The sequence below is a fragment of the Dendrobium catenatum genome, unplaced genomic scaffold (assembly GCF_001605985.2).
Source record: "Dendrobium catenatum unplaced genomic scaffold, ASM160598v2 fragScaff_scaffold_1676, whole genome shotgun sequence".
Lineage (NCBI taxonomy): Eukaryota > Viridiplantae > Streptophyta > Magnoliopsida > Asparagales > Orchidaceae > Dendrobium > Dendrobium catenatum.
The window spans coordinates 111,294-132,699 of NW_021320138.1; the positions used below are offsets into that span (position 1 = coordinate 111,294).

The 21,406-nt window shown below is 33.0% G+C and overlaps 1 protein-coding gene across 1 annotated transcript; it reads left to right on the forward strand.

Moving 5' to 3' along the window:
- The first annotated feature begins 401 nt into the window (after positions 1-401).
- Positions 402-21,005, forward strand: LOC110109995 (transcriptional adapter ADA2). Its single transcript, XM_020841262.2, has 13 exons — positions 402-572; positions 2,473-2,528; positions 2,939-3,117; positions 5,577-5,642; positions 5,757-5,882; positions 5,964-6,039; positions 17,417-17,480; positions 17,563-17,618; positions 17,731-17,814; positions 18,822-19,041; positions 19,302-19,512; positions 19,714-20,052; positions 20,792-21,005. Exons 1-13 carry the CDS (start codon positions 520-522, stop codon positions 20,996-20,998), a joined length of 1,737 nt encoding a protein of 578 aa, XP_020696921.1. The 5' UTR covers positions 402-519; the 3' UTR covers positions 20,999-21,005.
- The last annotated feature ends 401 nt before the right edge of the window (positions 21,006-21,406 follow it).

Here is a 21,406-nt window from a genome sequence, read left to right on the forward strand (position 1 = left end):
ATGCTACGCAAGTAGTTTGTTCACCTATGTTTTCACATTATTTTATAAAAGAGTAAAGTCCTAACTCGTAGAGAAACGAGTTGATAAGATTAAAATTCAAAGTATAAATATGGTTATGTTATAAACATATTTTTGACAATCTAATTATTTGATGATTGCTGAGATATTATGAGAATAAAAATTATACTATATATGATTATTTTAAGAAAATAAAATACTAATATAAATTTAGTTTTTTTATTTAATAATTTAATCATATTATTAATAGTTTAATTATAATAAATGGAATCAATAACATATATGATAAAATTAATTTTATCATAATTCAAAATTATGAGGAGGCTTATCCAAAAATATTATTTAAAAAACTAAAAAAGACAACCAAATATAGTTCTTTATTTCTCGAAAGTGAAATCGAAATTCCCGACTTTTGAGTATGGCGTCAACAGCTTCAGGGCCGATGCTTTCCCGGTTCTAACCTGGAAAGCGAAATCGTGGAATCCTCTTGTGCGAGGTTCGATGGGCCGTTCTCGCGGAGTTTCTAACTCCGCGGACGACGACGTGAATCAGAGGTTAGGGTTTCGAATTGCACTTTTCCCAAATTCCCGTGTCTGCTTTCTTTCCCCCTTTGAACGGTTTGAAGAGATGCTGCGATTGCTTTGACTGTGTCAGCACCTTCTTCACTCCTTGAGGTTCTCTGTGGATGTAATGCCTTTGATTTGGCAAGAGGGAAGAGTCTGCATAGTTTATCTATAAGAGAAATGGTCGAATGACTTCGGGGCTGTTTGTGTGCAAGTAAATTTTGATAAAACGTGTAAATTCGTAGGTTTTGAAATCCTGAAAACTGTTTGGTTGTCAATATGCTTCATCCAACTTCAATCCTGAAAACATATTTAGGCGCTTGTCGGGCGATTAGTGGAATTAGGAGATTTGGATTAGATTTTGGAGGTGATTTAATTCATCAAGCTAGTTAATTTACATAAGTAGTGAGTTTCCTTGTGTTATTTAGTGATTAATTAGACTAGTTTGGTATTAATTTGTCTGTATGTGAGCTAATTAATCATATATCAATCCATTAGAAATATTAATCAACTAAAAATTGGTAATACTCGATGATTTTGTGTTAAATTATGCCTTAAATAGAGTATAGTTTTTCTGATTAGTTGTAAAATTTCTCTAATTCAGAATATCTTTAAAATTTAATGAGCTAAGTTAAATGTTGATTAAGTAATCAAAATAATAGTTAACTGCGCACATCAAAATTAACTTAGGAGGGCTTAATTAGGATTTAATAGTGCTATTTGCTGCTAAGATAGAATAATTAAGGGTAAAAGTTTACTCAAACAAACTAAATATAATTAATTCATTAATTATTATTCAAGTTATAAATGATTAGTTAATTATTAGATGCTAATTTAGTGCTCCATTATGACTTAATTAGGTTGATAATTATTAATTATTATCATTCTAATTTATTAGTAATTTTGACTGCATCTCAATGATATAATTAGAAAAATCATAAATACTTAAAGCCTATTTGCTATATCACATGTATCTCAGCCCAAAAAGATTTAATATGCATAAAGTTTTATATCTTGGCTTTTATTTTTTATAGATTGTAATTGGAATTCTCTAGGAAGATCCAAGGGATTTTTTTGGAAGGATGAATCATAAGAATTATAAGGTTCTAAAAAATTGATTTTATGCAATGCAGGCTTTGAAATATTTGTTAAGATGATTGGTAATCATCAACCATAATGAGCTGAGGCGATGAAATGTTTAAGGTTATTATTGATGTAGGCCTAATCTAGGTTGAATTGGCATGAGCAAGGATATGTCACGGTTGAATTGGCAGGTCTAGGCCAATGTTTTGTTATGAGGCTGGCGGAATCACGTCTTAAGATGCAATTGCTTCCCTGCTCCAGTGCTCTTGATGGCTAGCAAAGGCCATTTATAGGTGGTGTGGTTGATTGGGCCAGCCCATAATATAAATGTGATGAAGAGGTTGGGGGATACAACGTACTAACTAGGCAAAGACAAGGTTTCTTTACAGCCATTTCTACCCCTAAATGTTAATGTTTGTTGGTTTCCATAGAGAAATTGTTGTTGACAACATAAGGAAAGGCTTTGTTCCTTATTGATAATGCTGGGTCCTTAAGGTCTATTAGATTTTCTTGCTAAAAGGATGAAAATCTTCCAGTCATACTAAAGGCTCACATTGTTCTGAACTTGGGATACCCATTTGGTAGAGGAATAAATGCTAGTTGGACCTAGCCAGGCTTGTGCTAGAGATGATTGGTCAGCCATATGGTATTATTGGGTTCACCTAGCTTGTCCTTTCAGGGAAGGAGCTGTTTAATCCAATAGATGCCGATGCATGTATGAATGCATGTTTGTTGTATTTATTTGAATCTTGGCCTTAATGTTATTAGTTTTTTTTGTAACTCCAAAGTTCATCTCTTTTGTCAACAGATCAAAGAGAAGAAGGGTTGCCCCTGCTGGGGAGAATCTTGAAAATGCTTCCACAGGTATGTGTTTTTAGAGAGTTTATTTTCTGACAACAGAGATGATAAATAATCAGTGTTGCAGCTAAACTCATTTAACTGCTATTGATTTGCGTTAGACTTTATAAGCAAGATTGCTGTTTATATGTTTGTTTTTTTTCTTTTTATTTTCAATTGGACATTACCGACCTAAAGGTAAATGAACAACAACAACGAAAACAAGCCTTTATTCCACTATATGAATCTAAAGATAGATGTGAAGTGCCAAAATGAAAAGCAATGAATTGGTTCTACCCCAAAAAAGTATTGAAAAAGGATGTCACCTTGTGTGATGTTTTCCTGTGGACTCTTTGCCATTCTTTTCCTTTTTTTATTTATAATGGCTCTACCATGCTTCCAAACTAAATCAAATAATTTTTTCTAATGTGATGTAGGTCAAGGTGGCACTGAAGGAAAGAAAGCTTTATACCATTGCAATTATTGTAACAAGGACATATCTGGAAAGATAAGAATTAAATGTTCAAAATGTCCCGATTTTGATCTTTGTGTTGAGTGCTTTAGTGTAGGTGCTGAAGTCACCCCTCACAGAAGCAATCATCCATACAGAGTCATGGTTGGTATAGTTATTGTACCACATTTTCATTGCTATTATTTGCTTATTCTTAAGTGTTGTGTCACTTGTTAGTTGTGAGCGTTAGATTAACTCATCACATGAATTTTGTAAGGCTATCATAAACCAAAATGTTGGACCATAACTATCGTAATCAAGCCAATTTGGCTGACCAAGATTTCCACCTCTTTCAAAAATATGTAATAATTTAATAGAAAACATGCATATTAAACCTATTATATCGCTACTGCTGTGATAAAATTACATTTTGACCAATTTATTAGAAAACACATTTTTACTATTTGTTGAAGAGATGATAAATTATGTTATTTGGATTTAGAGCTTACTTGAATAAATATAAATAAGACATACAATTCAGAACTTTCAAGCTGATGGACTGAAACACCCTAAAAATGTTTCTAAAGTTCAGAATGTGGTCAATCTATTTGAGTTTCTTTGATCCTTAATAAGATATAGTGATAATGCAAAGGTTTATACTGATACTATGTTGCATGGCATGAAACTCCTATTAGAGGTCAATATGATATGAAGTGTGCACGAGTGAATTGGGCTGAGGGAGTGGAGGGTGGAGAGCTATAAAGAACAAACACCAATAGGTATGATTTTTGGATAACGTACATGGTTTCAAAGATTTTAACAAAGTGCAGGATATGCATTTGCCCGGATTGATTAAGTTATATTTTTGCTCCAATTATGCTTTTGAAATGCGGACATGCTTACAGACATGTATATGCATATACGAGCATATGTGTGTGGTTGTCAGCATTGTTCTTCCATCAATTTGCATACATGCATTCGAGTGAGCGTGCATCAGTGCATCTTGCACTCATGTGTTTATGCACTTACTTATGTGCAGTAAATGCGTGCCAATCATGTTCATGTAGCACACATATATGTATGTGTTGGTGCATGTGTGTGTACATGAGTAGTTATTCTATGGTTAGAATTGTGTGGTAGGATTTGTGTTAGCACGTACATTACTATGCATGTGTTTGTTTGTATGCATGTCTCCACATGTATGTTTAAGTTTATATCAGTGCTTTTTGTATGCACACATGTGCAGCATGTGCCTCCGTTGATGCCTATGGGTGGCGATTTGAATGTATGTGTTTGAATTTATGCCTATGTGATTCTGAGTGCGTATGTGGGTGTGATCCAAGTTGAATTGGACGAACTAAGAACCTTCTAGTGTATTTGGATCTTTGATTAGGTTATATCATATTTCGTCGAGGAAGTGAATTAAGGTTGTAGATAGGTCTTGGGTTTGTAGTTAGGACTTTGGGATGGCTTTATTATATAGGAAAATTATGGTTTACTTGGAATAAGTGCAAAGCATGTTGGGAATGGAGATCAGGTTCTTTGTTAAGTTTTCAGTTGGTGGTGAGAAGATATGGTATTTGGTTTAAGGAGAGAGAGATTGGCTAGAGGAATAAAGATGATATTTCCTTATCAATGTAGGGCATGATAGTTCCTTATGTAATAAGGACCAATAATAAATTTGACAATGAAATCATTAACTTTTTCTAAATTTGGAAAATACCTTAATAACTTAAGAATTCCTATTTATACTTGGTAATATCGAAGCAATGGAGATGTTATCTTGCTAAACAAGAAAAGATCAAAGATACATATTAAGGATGCTCCCTTGAATCAAAGAACACCCCTTTGATGGATTCCCTCATGTAATGCAGCCATTTCATGGTGTAACCTCTCATGCAACCATCCCATGTAATCATTCATACAAGTTTTTTTTCTCTAACCTTTCACAGTAGCGTCACATGTTGGTAGTTTTAGTCACCTGTAGACACCCTCTTGAATTTATCATAATTTTTTTTGGTTTATGGAGTGTGGTACTAGCTCCTTCTGTGTTTTTTGAAGTATATTTTAACCCAAAGCTTAGTTGAAATGTCTACCCACCAACAGATCTTTTGGCCTCTTGCCTCTTTGTTTGAACATGAATTGTTGCTGTATCACTCTGTGTAGTGATATCATAGAGGGAGAATATTTCAGCAGAGGTGTATTCATCCTTTTTTCTCTTAAGTCTTTTAATTCTACCCCATTTTAAAGTTAATGTTGTTCAAAATGGTGACTTGCTACTTCCTAGCATGGTTCTTTTGGTACAGGGTGACATTAGTATTGTTTGATTTTCTTAGGTTTGTGATTGTACTATTTTGTTGTGTATGCTCCTTAATTTATTTTCTAGTTTTCAGAGATCAAGTACGGTTAGAGAATATGCAGGCAAAGGCAATTACGAATATATAGGAGGCAGTTGTGATTTGTGAAACATATTAGCTAACCGGAGCCAGATAATTAATTGATACTATGGTCCTGTTCTTGAATAAAACTCAAAAAAGTATTTGGATGGCTATTTTGAGATTGAAGTTTTCAAGAATGTATTTGGTTTTATTACTTGAAATAATAATTTTTTTTCAAAATGGCAGGACAACTTGTCTTTCCCCCTTATTTGTCAGGACTGGAACGCAGATGAGGAAATACTTCTTCTTGAGGTATTTTCTCATTGTTGATATGATAAGTATTCCATCACAATGCATATTGTTTTCGATTGCACTATGCTGGCTTCCATAATGCAACTCATGGAATCCGTTTCACGTACTTTTAAGGGTATAGAAATGTACGGGTTGGGAAACTGGGCTGAAGTTGCTGAGCATGTTGGTACCAAGAATAAAGAACAATGCATCAACCATTACACAGCCTTGTACATGAATTCTCCAAGCTATCCTCTTCCGGTATTTGACTTTCTCCATATGTTGTTGTTTCTTTTATAATTATTAGTATAATCCTCAAAATTCTTACTGTACATGTCATAGGATATGTCTCGCGTTAATGGAAAAAATAGAAAGGAACTTCTTGCTATGGCTAAAGCACAGGGCGAGGGCAAGAAAGGTTTGTGATATTATTCAATTGTGCCTTTTTATACTAATCTCATTTGTCTAACATTTGTTTTCACCTCTAATGAAAATTCTTTTAACATATAAATTATTAACAAAATGCACTAGAATTGAGTTAAAGGTTCTTTAGTAATCTTTTAATTAACAGGTCAAACTCTGTTGTCAATTTGAAATAATCATTATGTTTTTTGGCTTTTCATTGGTGCCATTATTGCCCAGTTTTGATTTTACTAGGATTGTTATGGAGTTTGTGGGTCCTTCTTCAAGTGGAAAAGCATGTGATGCTTCTTCGAGTGGAATATACTATTAACCTTAATGTGGGTTCTTCTCCTAGGAAGACTAATGCCTTAACAATTTCCCATTTTATCCCATTAATTTTGATATACACCTTATTTCTTGCACCACAATACCTTTTTAAGCACTTTATTTCCTTCAGGTTTATAGCTAGTTGGATACGTAATTTTTTCAACGAAAATGAAAGTTTTGCCTATTCACATTCACTTTTTTTTATTACCTTATCTAGTTAGTTTCAGTATCTCTGTTCACTATTTGGAAGATTCCTATATCTGTGGACTATTATGGCTTGTCTGATGCTATTTTGGTATGTCCCTAAAATGGGTTAGGTTGTCAGTTCTAACCATATGGGTGCCTAAACACTTGGGAATGCCCCATCTTGATCTGGCAGCCCGACTTGCATATAAGCTTCGTGTGCATATGCATGGAAAAGGTTTCCAAACTTCTTAGGTTACTTGCTGTTGCCATTTTAATCTTGCTAATAAAACCCTTTCTTAATTGATAGAGTTCGTCATCTTGGGAATAAACAAGGTTATGAAAATAGGATTGAACATAAAACTGGAAGAATGAGAGGTTCATGGTTCAATGGTTCGATTAGAAAAATAGATTATAAGTTAATTTTAATAATATGTGATTAATTAATTAATTAATTAGATAAAAAATTAATACTATTAACTAAAAAATAAAAATTTTACATTAGAAAAAAAAAGCAACTAAAATTTTTTGTTTAAAATATGCTATTCATGTGTCGTAAACTTGAGAGCTTTTAATTATTTAGTTTCACGTCACTTGAAAATTTTATCTTAATATTGTTTATATAGCATTTTTTTTCAATGCATGTGTTAGGAATTCACATGAGGTGGTGGAGCCATATGAAAATGCTTGGTTGATGCTTGCTTGACATGTTAGTATTATAGAATTGTAATGCTTATTATAACTTTAAATTATATTAAATTTAAATTAATTTGTTAAATTTAATATTTTCTACTAAACTTATTAAATTAATTTATTTTATTGCTTAAATGGGATAGCAATTGAGCTATCTGGTTCTAAGAAATTGGGATCAATTTCGATTGTTCATCGGTCAAGTTGGTGGTTATGACCGATTCTTAAGGTGAACTGATTTGGCCACATGAGTGATCCATGGGTGAAATGGTCGGTCTGGTCTGATTTTCAAAACAATGGGAATTATGTATGATTTAAAGTATATGATGAATTTTAAAGTGGAGAATGATGGTGAGTAATTTTATATGGTGCAGGGGAAGAGTACTCAATGAATGTGGTTTGGAGCTTGGTAGGCTTAGAGAATAGAGAAAAAAATGTTGGACGACACTTTCAAGGTGGGTATAGGATTTGGGTTTTCACATAAAGGCTGGTTTTATGTGAAGCAGAAGGCAGGGTTAGAAGGGAAAAATTATGGAATGAAGTAATTTGTGGACGGATAAGAATGTGGGAAAGGGGATCCAATGGTGATTTGGGGTTGAACTTGAAAATATTGGTGTTTTCAATGGAAGAAAGAGAGGATGGTTATATTGAAGACAGTATTTGTAAAGTTTATTTATAGATAAGAAAATTACGATTGGAACTGTGGGAGATTACGAGTTTCAGATCTCTTGAGGGGAATGTGAGAAAGGAAATGAACTAAATAAACATTTTGTAAAACAAAGAAATAATAAGAACACCAATCTCCTCATCAAAAGATGATGTAGGCAAAGGGGGGTCCAAAACATTTTGAATTATAAATTTAGTGAGCTTCTAGGTCCTCTACTAGATTCAGCTCATTAATGTCTAGTAGAGAGCCTTTTTAGCTCATAAATTGATGTTCATTCCCCCCATTTGCTGTCCCTTTGGTTCCCGTGGATGGCTCTTGGGTTCCCGTGCCTTGGCTCCTTGGTTCCCACGGTTGGCTCTTGGTTTCCTGCGGCTAGCTCTTGGGTTTCCGTGCCTTGGTTCCTTGATTCCCACGGCTAGCTCCTTGATTTATGCGGGTGGCTGTTCGGTGCTGTGCTGGGCTGTTTTCCGTGGCTGTTGGGGGCTTTTCCGTGGCTTGTGGAGCTTGGGTTCCTGTGTAGATTTGGGGGTAAAACAATGAAGTGGCTGTTGGCTTTTCATTTCCCTCATTTATATTATGAATATGAAAGGTCATTGTGGCTGTTTGGTTTCTCTTCTCTTGCTTATAGATATGAGTTGGTTTGTGGATGTTTTAGCAAGTGATAATTTGATTTTTGGAAATGTAAACCTGCGGGTTTGTTGTTTGGAAAAGCTTGCGAGCTTTGTCCAAATTCCCTCTTTCCTTCTCTCTTTGAGAAAGCTTGCGAGCTTGTCTCCTCTTCGTCTTGGCTTCTAACCTCTTTTGTCTCTCCGCAAGTTCGACGCCACCTGTATCCTTCTTCTCAGAGAGATGAAACTTTAGGTATTTTTCTTGTTTGAGTCGTTTGAGTCAAAAGTTTGTAAGTCTTTATATATATATATATATATATATATATTAAAGTGAAGTTGTTTTTAGTTCATTTGTCACATTTTGTGTTCTTTGGTGTAGTTTTTATTATCTAGAAAGAGTTGTTTTTTGTGATAAAAAATTTGGGTCCCTCTCCCAAATTTTTGATTACATCAAAAGACGATTGATCCAGACCAATGCTGTAGGAAACGCCACCAAGTTTTTTCAAAGAAGAATAATGTTTCTCCAAAATTTAATTTCAATTCATCAATAATAATTGATTGCACGTTTTTTCAGCCATTAGTGCCATTTTCCCTTATAGCACTAAGAAATGAAAAGACACAATATCAGGAATGTAAGTTTTTGAGGGGTCAAAATTCACTACATGCATCTTGAATTTCTTCATTCATGAATATTTGATTATGAATTAAATTGAGGGTAAATGTCCTTTAAGCTTCTCATATCTTGCCTCGACCTTTCGACGTTTTACTTTTTCTTGAAAATATTAATGAATAAGTGAGCATCAGTCAGCCTGTTTGCATATGTTGACTAAAAGTGATCTAGCTGCATTGTCACCATCTTTGCATATTCATTGTATGACTACTACTACTACTCATAACTTAAAAATATGCTTGAAATAAAATTGTAACTCTTAAAATAAAACTAAAACTATATTCATAAAATAAAAAATAAACTTTATACTTCTAGGCAACAGTAGAGGTCATCCACATATTCTCGGCTGTGCCTTCCAATATTCATTTTTTCCACTTCCTGTGCCATGTCATGTTTTCATTTACTTTCATGAACATATGAACTACAGTAGTTTTGACACCATACACGAGTCTCAAAATTTAGGAATTGTGAAAATGAACTCAAAAGCTGACCCAAATAGTTTGGATAAGGCTATTGATGATCATGATGGTCTATGTTGTTAAAAGTGCTTTATATACATGCTTTAAAAGTGATGCAAAGCTATGGACAGAAATGTAGTGCACTGAAAAAATGAAAACTGCCGGGTTCAGTAATGGAACCTTCTTGTAAAAGCATTTCTATGTTCTGAACCTTTTTGGGTTGACATGATTTGTTTGCTTGGTTTTTTTATAATGTTTGTGATATTTTCATCTTATTATTGCTTAAAGTTTTACTTGTTTAGATTCTTGATCTGTTTTGTAGAGCATCTTATATTTTTTTTGTGGAGAGATTCTTAACTCTTAACCACGTTCTTGTTGGATGTGATTTTCTGCTGAATATAGATCTAGTGTTTATTTCAAACTAAAATTAAGTTTTAGATTGGGTAGCAATGTTTAAAATTACGTATTCGGGTATTGAGGCGTTTTTCATTCATGAGGCGAGGCGTAAGCCTCAAGGCGTTTTGAGGCGTAAGCCTCAAAATCAAAAGATTGCGTAAACATTAAATGATAAATTTTTTATATACTAATGAGTGAATAATATAAAACATAAAAAAGCATAAGATATGAAGTGAAATCAAAATATCTCAATAATAAGACAACATGAAATATATTTCAACTCAAAATTCTATCTTTCCCAAGTCCCAGTATTCTTTTCATTAACATATAATTCTAATTTCCAAAAATAAATAGCAATGACTTATCACATAAGAACTCATTAAGTCATCAGCACTGTCATCAATAAGGGGTTCTTCATTTGAATCATCATTATGGTGAATTGCTCTCTCCCCTTCCTCCTCTCCTATAGAGTCCAATGTTGGGGATTTACTTCAAGATTTATGTAAGTTTTAATATATATAGCGTGAGGCGTAAGCCTCATGCCAGTGAGGCGAGGCGGGCCTCAAGGCAGGCCTCAACCAAGCTGAGGCGCAAGCCTACTCGAGGCGTAAGCATCAAGGCATTTTTTACTAGAATTGCGCAAAGGCGAGCCTCATATTGCACAATTTTAAACCATATTGGGTAGTATTTGTAAATTATCTCATTCTTCCATTTGGGAAACATTTTGTTCATTGCTAATTTTATAATTTCAGCTGATCATCGATGCTTAACCTCATTCATTATAGTCCATGATGAACCATGTTAGAAGATAACCTGTTTAGAATTATTGATAGACAAAATTAACAAGAGGAAAGGAGAGACATCAGAATGAGAGAGAGGGAAGAATAGCTAACAACAAAAAGAGAAAATATTATCAAAATCTTATTCAATATTTTGCCCATTATTCAACCGAACCTTGTTTTACTTGTTTAGAGTTTTACTTGATCTCTTTTGTAGAGCATCTTATATTTTTTTGTGGAGAGATTCTGAACTCTTACCACGTTCTTGTTGGATGTGATTTTCTGCTGAAATATAGATCTTAGTGTTTATTTCAAACTAAAATTAAATTTGTAAATTATATATCTTTCATTTTAGTAATTCCAAGCAACTTATCTTCTAAAATTCTCCATTTTTTAATTTTTAATTTATTTTAACAGGTGCCTGACCATTATTACTGTCATCTATGAAAGACATATACAAGACTTCTTACTTTAAATATCTTTTCTAAGAATCTCTATGACAAATATAAAAAGATTTAGACTTAATATTCCTCTTTGATGTAATCTTATTTTATTCGAACTCTTTAACCACGACATTTTCTTTTAATACTAGTCAATGCTTTATCAGAAATGTTTAGTACTTCTCGTCTTTAATGCACACAAAATTAATTCTTTTAATACTTAATCACATGCCTTGTCAAGACAAATAAAATATATGAAGATTTTCTTTCTGCTTTATTATTTTTCTCCTTAATTTTCTAAACAACATATTGCTTTATGGAAATCTAAGTGATTCTCCAAAATAAACATAATTTTTATATGTAAAAAATTCAGTACTCTTTCCCATAACTTCTTTTATTATTCATAAGTTCAATTTTTCTATAATTATTGCAATCATAAGCGTTATCTTTATGTGTAACTATTAGTATCAAAATACTGTCTCCAATCATTCGACATTCCTTTCGTCATAAAAATTTCTTTGTAAAAATTGTTAATCAATCCACTATAATATCCCTTATTACTTTCCAACTCTCAATAGATTTTTCATTTAACAAAAAATGTTTACCTTTATATATCTTCTTTAGAACATACTTTACTCTAATTTTTTTTATTAATCCATAATACTCCTGATTATTTTGTTTATCATTCTATTTAAATAATTTTTTCATTAAAGCTCTCATTTAACGATTTCTAAAAATGGATATTTATTTTTCCATGGTGTATTCATTTTTAACTAGGTCTTATTAGCTTCAATTTTAGTGCTATGAGGAAGTGTTGCTAGCAACTACAAGAGAGGTAGAATGACTATGATGCACCGACACTTCTTTTTAATGAGGCTTGCAATGTCCCACACGTATCGAACATGACATACTTCTGACATTTGGAACAAGCCGAAGATGTATCCAATAAAAAAATATTAAAAACAAATTGGACGCGTTTTAAATATCTACGAAAAATCTTTTTTTTTATAATATCTTGTATTTTTAAATGTTTATTTGTTAAAAAAATTAAAACTAAGTATCTTGTTTCCTCTCTACAACCTCAAATCAATTGTCCACACTTAGCACCCCATTCCCTAGATATTCCCATTTTCATTTCTCTCTAGCAGGTTGTGGCTAGGATTTAACAACAATGCTTAGTGTCATCTCAACATCGGCATTCAACACCATCACAACAACAATGTTTCAAAATCATCTCAAGATTGAAGTCTGGCCCTGCCTTGACATTAATGCTCGACGCCAATAATTTTTATACCCATAATCACGCCCCTCGTCATCTCATCTTTATCCAATGTTGTCTCAACATCGACGGTAAACACCATATCGATATCGATGACAGACTTCATTTCGACGTTGATACCCAATGTCCATTGCACAACATCAATGTCTGACTCTCGACAATATTATCGTCTCCCTTGTCAATGCCTGACACATGATATCTATGCTCATTCTCGACATCTTAGTATTAATTATTTTAAGCATAAATCATAATTAAATACTTATTATTTCTCAATTAGTCTTAAGCATTCTGCTTATTCAATTTCTATGCATTATTTTTAAAATATAAAAATTATAATGTTGTATCCAACCTATATTCATGTCCTATATTTTCAATAATTGACATGTCTCATATCCGTGTCATGTCATGACAGTGCCGTTGTATTCATAGTTGTGCATAATATGAGAATGACCATGCAAGTGCTTGATGGATTCCGTGCATTCCCAGGCCGATCAACTTATATATTTTTCTACAATAAATAAATTAATATTTTATTTATTTTCTTATAATTATTTTCATTTTTCTTTGACAGATTTTGTTTGCATTTTTTAATTCAATTATTTAGTTATTTTCAAAAAAATTATATTGATGATTTATACCATATTTATGAATTATTTTTTAATTTTATGAATTTTTTGTTTGGTTCGAGGCTTACTAAATACATCTCAAGGCATACGCCTCACTAAGAGAAAATGCCTTAGTTTAGAATTTCTTCTTTTTAAACCTTGTTTTATCCATCTCTTTTCAAAATTAAAATTTCAAATTGTAATCTAACTTGAAGAAAAGAATAATCTCTAATTATGTTTGTAATTTCATCACTAATAATTAAGTTAATAGTAATTTCTCTATCACCATTCGATTGAAAAATGTTATCTTTCAATTTTTTCCCATGTTTACCACAAAAAATGATCACCTTCGCTCTCTCACATATTTCACCTATTCTCAGTGCTGGCTTTATGCCCGCATCTTCTAATCTATCTCTTTCACGAACATCCATACACAAATATGTAGGTTCTTCTCCCTTTGTGAAGTTGTCTTCACCTTTTTGATCCAGCAAACTTCACTCTAACTAACTCTATCATGTGATAACCTATATATAATTTTCAATCCTCCTCCAATAATTTCATCTCACAAATGTAGGGATTATAACTTTGAAGAACCGTGTCATTGATCTTTAATCCAATAGTTTGAAGGATCATTGATTTTCAATCTGATTAGTTTTGATTGTCATTCCTTTTTTATCTGATTAATTTGGAGGCCATGTTGTTGATCTTCTATCCAATCAAAATTTTGAAGACTTTAGCATCTTTTATCTTCTATTTGGCTTGAGTTTGAAGACCTTCATGTAATTCTTTGATCTTGACTGAAGTTGCATCTCCTTTCTAGTTCAAGGAGATGAATGCTTGCCATTGGCAGTTATATTTGCCTACAATCTAGCAATAACCTCATTTTCATTAGGTAGCAATAGACATAGCTATCATACAAGTTCAACATTGTTGAGATACCATCGACCTTTAACTAGAGGTGTGGAGGGTGTTATCATTAATGTTTAAAACACTAGTGGTGATGGAAATACATTGATTGAATGCTTTTGCCAGGACTTACGTTGAATAATTTAAATGAAATATAAATAAATAAAAAATTTGAAGATTGATTGATTTTTGATCCAATTAATTTAAATAGCATGTTTTTGGCCTTCAATTAGTTTGGAATTTTGAACTCCACCCCTCTACCGTTGAGCTTTTGTCCAACATGAGGCCTCTTTTACCTTTGTTCAAATTTTATCTAGATAAAGGGAGTGATTGCACCCCCTATGACTATGCATGATCAAAATACTAACTCTTTGAAAAAGCCTAAAAATATTGGTGAATAATTGAGTAATCAATCTTTGGTTAAACTAAATTAAAGACCTTATGTTTGGTTTTGAAAATCACCCTTTTATCATTAATATTTGGTTTGACATGAGGTCTCTCCCTTCATTAATTTTTTATTAGGATAAAGTGAGTGATTGCTTTTTTGCCAATGAATATGCATGAGCACAATTGCTTAGTATATTGTTAGGCGGGCCCCTCCGGTCCTTACTTACTCTAGGCGGGCCCCACATGGAGTTAATTCAATGGTTGGAGGGAAAATTTGAATGGAAAGGGGGGGAAATTTGAATAGAAGGGCTGTTTAGGGATTTTGTATGGGGATGAGAGTTAAAGAGGGGGAAAGGGGGGAATTAGGTCCTCATCTTGAATTTGAATGAAAAGTTTGAGATCTCATTGTGTGCTTGGGCTCTAGGGTTTGCTAGAGACTTGTGGAGAGTTGTTCTTCCTCTCGAATCGAAGGACGTTGTATCTTTCTTTGTTTTCTTGCATCTACTAGTGGAAACCTTGTTTCTTTTCCTTATTTTTCTCTGTTTGGGTGCATTTCCTGCTGTGGAGCTGCTGTAAAACTGCTGGGACAGCAGTTTTGCTCACTGTTTTGAGCTGATTTTGACTAGGGTTGCTTGCGAACTCAAGTATTACCTTAGGGTTACTTACGAACTCAAGTATTTCCTATCATATATCTATGCTCGTTGACCCCTCATCATAAGGGGGGGGGGGGATCAGATGCGACCATTATTCTCATAATCACCAACACAAAAAATAAAAATAAATAAAAAGAAAAAGACACAATATATAATAGTACTAAACTCTTGCTAAAGTTCAAAAGAATGCGTGTGAATAATTGAAGAATTGTTGATCTTGGCTAGACTAAATTGAAGACTTATCATCGATATTTGATTTAATCAAGCTTTGAAGAGCATCTCTCTGCTATTGATTTTTTTTTAAGCATGTGATCCCTTGTTCACTCTGTTGATCTTTGATCTAGATACGCTGCTCAATTTCTTTCTTATTTAACAAGTGTGTTATGCTGAAATTCATCGATTGCTTTAAGACTATCATTGCAAGCTAACTCAATCATTGAGTGGCTTTAATGTCGCCAGCATTCCTATGGCATCATTATGATTTCCGAAGACATGCTAAGCTTTGTTAATGTTTCTAGAGTGCATTGGACGAGAAGAAAATAAAGACAAACTACTAACACCTCTTCGACCCACAAAACTGTTGTATAGTAATTATAATAATAATCTGAACAAAAACTTAAAATCAAACTTGCATCTAAAATTGGGGAAAAAAGAAGATGAAATTGTACATGTTACATGTCTATAATTATGCTGAATGTAATAAATGCTCAGTTAATACTCACAAATGTGCAACAATTGGTTGATCAATATTTGTCTTAACAAGAATGCCCTTTGAAGTTGAATAATTCTTGAAATATAAATATCAAAAAAATAATTCTTGTAAGTCACTACAACCAGTTTTACCATACATGCCATCCTATTTATAGTACACGAATTATAAAGTTATATAAAATAATTGTCAACTTTAAATTGACTCAGCCAAGCATTTCATAAAACATTTTTACGCTTGAAATTTGAAAAGTGAGCTAATAACTTGAGGCATTCCTACAAATGTTCTAGATGTTTATAAACATGACATAATAAACTTGAGTCTTATTAATGCATTAATGTCTATGCTAAATGCATCAATATGTGCAAAGCATAGTAATTCCCATTAAACTTTGATTCAAACGCATATAATGTTGACCTGCTTGATCAAGCGGATAAACCAAGGACCCAAGTCTAACCTTATTAATTTCCAATTGATCTAAAGATATTGATGAGTCACTATGAATTAGGTCCTCTTGTCCAAAGCATGGGATTGTAAGACTCACTCTTATAGGCCATTCCACATTCATAGAAATAGGACTCACGCAAAATTCATTTAAACCTAATGTCATATGTGTCGGTCTATTAGGTCTTTATGATAGCCAAAATTTTTAGTCCTAACACACCCATCAGAGTTTATGATAAAATATCAAAATAATTTCTCTACTTAAGTTAGTTGACGATGTAAGCCCTGTCCCAATTTTTCAGGCTATCACACAGCTAGTAAGTCCATCAAGCCAAACCAATTAATCAAACCGACAGAAAGTTTTCTCGCCAAATCAAATAAACCTAATTGATTGGTCGCACCACATTATTTCTAAGAAACTCCCTACTACTAGTAGAATTCAGAGTTTCGATTCATTCATTAATTGTTTCATAAGTTCTACACTTAATTACTGATCCTTCTCATCTTGGATTGGGATTAACAGCAGCAGTTCGAGGAACAAATTTGTTAAAGAAACTCTAAATTAGGATTTACTGAACTCCTTAATCTTCATAGCATTTTACTAAATCTCTCTTTCAATCCAATCCAAACTTAGAATTCAAATCAACCATTTGAATTATATACCATTCATACCATGATATTTAATAAATAATAAAAATTTGATGTTTCCTATAAAATAAAATTCGGGATATATCTGCTTATCAATTATATACTTTTGTCATGATTCAATTAAAACTGTTAATTATTGTACCTTGATATGTGTATGAACATAAGTCCGTATAGCTAATTAGATCTTTCTAGGCTTTTCCTACATGTCTAATTAGTATTTTTAACCTTAAAAGTGGGTTCTTAATTTTATGAAGCGCTTCATGAAGAAAAAAAGGATCCGTTTAATGTTTTGGTTTCGTGTTGTTCTTTGGAAATGCTAGTTACGTATTATTGGTACCTTGTAGGCACTATAATTGGTTCTTTTCTATTCACATGATACTTAAGACATGGTATACTGTTTATTTTTGTGTATTTGATCTCTATAGAATGTTTTACCATGGGATAATATTGTTGTAGTAGCATTTAATTCAAGTTTTCTTGTGCTGTTTTACTTGGCCTTTAATGTTATTGTTTGACAATATAATCTTGTTTTTTTCTTCTAAAGGAATTTCTGTGCTTGGTGATGTCACACCCAAAGAGGAGTCTCCCTTCTCTCCCTCAAGGATCAAGTGAGCTATATACTGACTGCATCTTGTCCTTTTGTTTAACTAAAAGGCATTTTACCCCATTTCCTTGATTTATGTTTCTTAGGGTTGAAGATTTAAGTGAAGTCCATGCTGGACGGTCGCCATCTGGTTTAACAGTTGGTATGCCATCTTTAAATTACTTTAATAATTTAAATAATAACATCGGCTTAGAAGCTCTTGTTCAAATTCCATAGTTGTATTTGATATAACTGAACAAGTATTTTACTTACAGGCGCCTCTAAAAAGGTTTCAAATGTGGGACAACTTAAAGAAGTTTCTGATGTAACTAAGGTCGAAAGCTTAATAACAGCTGAAGGTACGTAAGTTCCAATAGTTTCATTTCTATTCTTCAGCAATATAAAGTTAATATCCAATGCTTATGCCCTTCTATTTGTTTATGAGTAATTCTATCCATTAAAGAGATGAATTTTCCACAATGACTTGTAGTAACTCTTTATAATACATTCTTTTGATATGGATAAAGTTCATTGTTTGATTATGCTTAAGATTTCAATGCCAGATCAAAGAATTCAGTCTCTCTTACAGGATGGCCATGCATTATAGTGTAAAGTTGCATGAAGTCGTTACTGATTGTTCTCTTGTAGTTTTGCCATGAAAATCCATAACTCGGTATTCATAGTGAGCTGCAGCTTACTGCTGATGGATGTGTTAAGGGTGAGATGGTTTTTGTTGATTTTTCATGGAAGCAAATTTGTTATATACCTGACATTTAGTAATGCTTTGCTGAGTGATTTGGCGAATATAATAGCTGGCTTAGTATCCCTAATCTCAGGCTTCATTTGGGACGGCTTTCTTCCTGCTCCTTAAAACAGCTTTTTAGTAAAAAAATTTTAATTTTTTACTAAAAAGCTGCTTTAAGAAGCAGTAAGAAAGTCATCCCAAACGAAGCCTTAATTTATAATCAGTCGTTCTTCCTCATCTAAATTCACAGTTATTCTCATCACCTGCCATTTCTATTTACCTGATTACGATTTATAACTTTTTTGTTTTGGTCACTGATCTGCTGCAGTGAGAAATAAATTGAGTTTAATTGATTCTGAGGTAGGTGAATGGAGACAAAACTAATTGGCAGAGTGGTGGATCTCCACAATATTTCAAGCAGTAATCTGCTTTAATTAAACTTGTATTCATTTTATCTAAATAATCTAATGCAATTTATCACGCTTTATCTGGATATAAAAGATCTCCAGTATGTTGGCAATCTTAATTCCTTTTGATTGATCTTTTTGATAAAGAACCTTAATATTTTGTCTCCATTTTGAAGTTCAGTTACTAAAATGAATGAAATATTGTAACTTTCAGATCATGTTGATAGGAGTGTTGGTGTTAAAAAGCCCAAGTATTCAGGAGATGAAGCGCCCTCTTTGACCGAGTTAAGTGGATTCAATCCAAGGAGGCAGGAATTTGATCTTGAATATGACAATGATGCTGAGCAATCATTGGCTGATATGGAATTCAAGGAAACGGACACCGAGACTGATCGAGAACTGAAACTACGTGTTTTACATATATATTTGTCAAGGTGGATCTTTATCTTAATCTCTGCTGCATTCCGATTTTCTTGTTGACTTGTCTACTCTCATTTTAGAAATCTGGTCTACAGTAACTACATATATTTATTTATTTCTTCTTCCATGCATATGCACTTAATGAATTTATTATTATTATTGTTATTATTATTATTATTATTATTACTATTATTATATATACTAGAATTTCATAGTTTCGATTGGATTGGTAGAATTTTATTTGTAAATATTTCATTTGGAGCTTTCATGTTAGGCTTGAAGAGAGGAGAAGGAGAAAGGACTTCATATTAGAGAGGAATCTACTTTATCCTCATCCATTAGAAAAGGAATTGGCAAACGAAGATAGAGAGGTGTATCATCGGTACAAGGTATTCATGCGATTTCTATCCCAAGAAGAGCACGACGCACTAGTGAGCAGTGTTATTGAAGAGCGTAGAATTAGAAGAAGAATTCAAGAGCTTCAGGTATGGTAATTTTTTTGTTTTAACTCAAATTTCTCCATCATTACTCCATACAATACTCTCCTTTCTCCTAGTTTTTTATGACAAACCTAGTATAATTTGGGTCATATCTGTAGTTTGTCTTGACTAATTTGTCTTCCTTTACTTCCATATGATCCATTTAAGCCCTATTTTCCAATTAATCTACAATTTCTATACTTTCAGGAGTGTCGAGCCGCCGGATGCCGTACGTTGGCAGAAGCAAAGATGTACGCAGAACAGAAGAGGAGAAAAGAACTGGAGGCCAACGTTCAGAAAACGAAGGAAACTAGCGCGCTAATCAACAATAATAAAGTTACACAGAAGATAAATAGACCCATCAGTAGAGATAAAATTGATTCTGATGGAAGCCCCCTCAGCATGGTTGATAATCACAAAATAAAAGGTCTAACATTAGATTCCAGTGGCAAAGATTCTCCTGTGACATCAGGGCAGGCTAATCTGAGATCTTTTGATGACTGGGATATCATTGGACTTCCTGGAGCAGACTTGTTAACTGAAAGTGTAAGTAGGAATCTAAGCTTATTTTACTCTGGTTTATTTTTGCAATTATATTTTTCCTACATTTGTTAGGCTATGTTATAAATTTATGATTGTTCTTGCTTTTTTGAGGGAGTATAGCTTGATATCCTAGTTAGTAATCATAACTATGGCAGATACCAAGGTTTTCAAACTAGATAAGCAGAGTACCTCATGTTGATTATTCTCATTTAAGTAATCAAAATACCTCTTTTCTGAAAGTTCATGCTGTAATTGAATTACTAGCTAGCTTAAGGCTTTGTTTGTAGGTTAATTATTCTGTGCGGATGCCCAACGTCGTCCGGAGACCGGCCAGAATGCGCCACGTCACCCTTGTGCTCGATACCGCGACTCAGTACTGCTTGGTACCGCTGACGTGGTGTATTCTGATTGATCTCCAGATGATGTTCTGCGTCTGGTCTCCACACAGAATAATTTCTCTTGTTTGTAGGTGTTATAATTTTTTTCTTTGAAAAAAAAAGAGTTTTTTTATAATGACTACATTGATATATATATGATTATGGAAATTTATTTTTAGCTTTAAAATTTTCTAAAAAATAGCAAGAAAATTATAGCCAAATAGGAATATGATTATTGTCCGAAAAATAAAACCGTAAGAAAACTGTTCCAAACGGACCCTATATTTTTATGCCAACATTTTTTTCCTCTATTTTATTCAATTTTCTAGTGAACCTAAATCAAAGTTTGTTTTAATGTTTTACAGGAACAATTACTGTGTTGCCAGAACAGATTATTTCCAAGCCATTATCTTAAAATGCAGGAAGTCTTGGTCCAAGAGATACTGAAGGGTGCGGTGGTGAAAGCAGTTGATGCCCACCAGCTTTTCAAGATTGATCCAAATAAAATAGACAAGATATATGACTTGGTAACAAAGAAGCTTGGCCAGAGTGAGGATTTATTTAATGCTTAAATAACCGTTAAGTTTTAACATTTACTTCACTATTTTACAGTAATATTTTCATTTGTTAATTGTAACGTTTGTTAAAAGCTTTGAATTTCCGATAATTATATTTTTGCCTATTAGGGCAGTGTTAGTTTAAGTGAGTGGCATCATGTAATATTGAGGAATAGTAGGGACATTTTATTTACATGAGAGTTGGTACAGAAATTAGCTTACTGAAAATGGGGTAGATTAGCTTACTTTTCTTTGAGAACCTTTCATGGGGTGTTTGAATTGGCCATAAAAAACTATAATTTTTTTAATTATATACATAATTGTTTTTTAAATTTTGTAATCTGTTTTAGGAGAGGATAGATTTTATTTTTAATATGCAGAACTTGCTGAATTTCCTTGAATAAATATATGAGTATGGTGTTT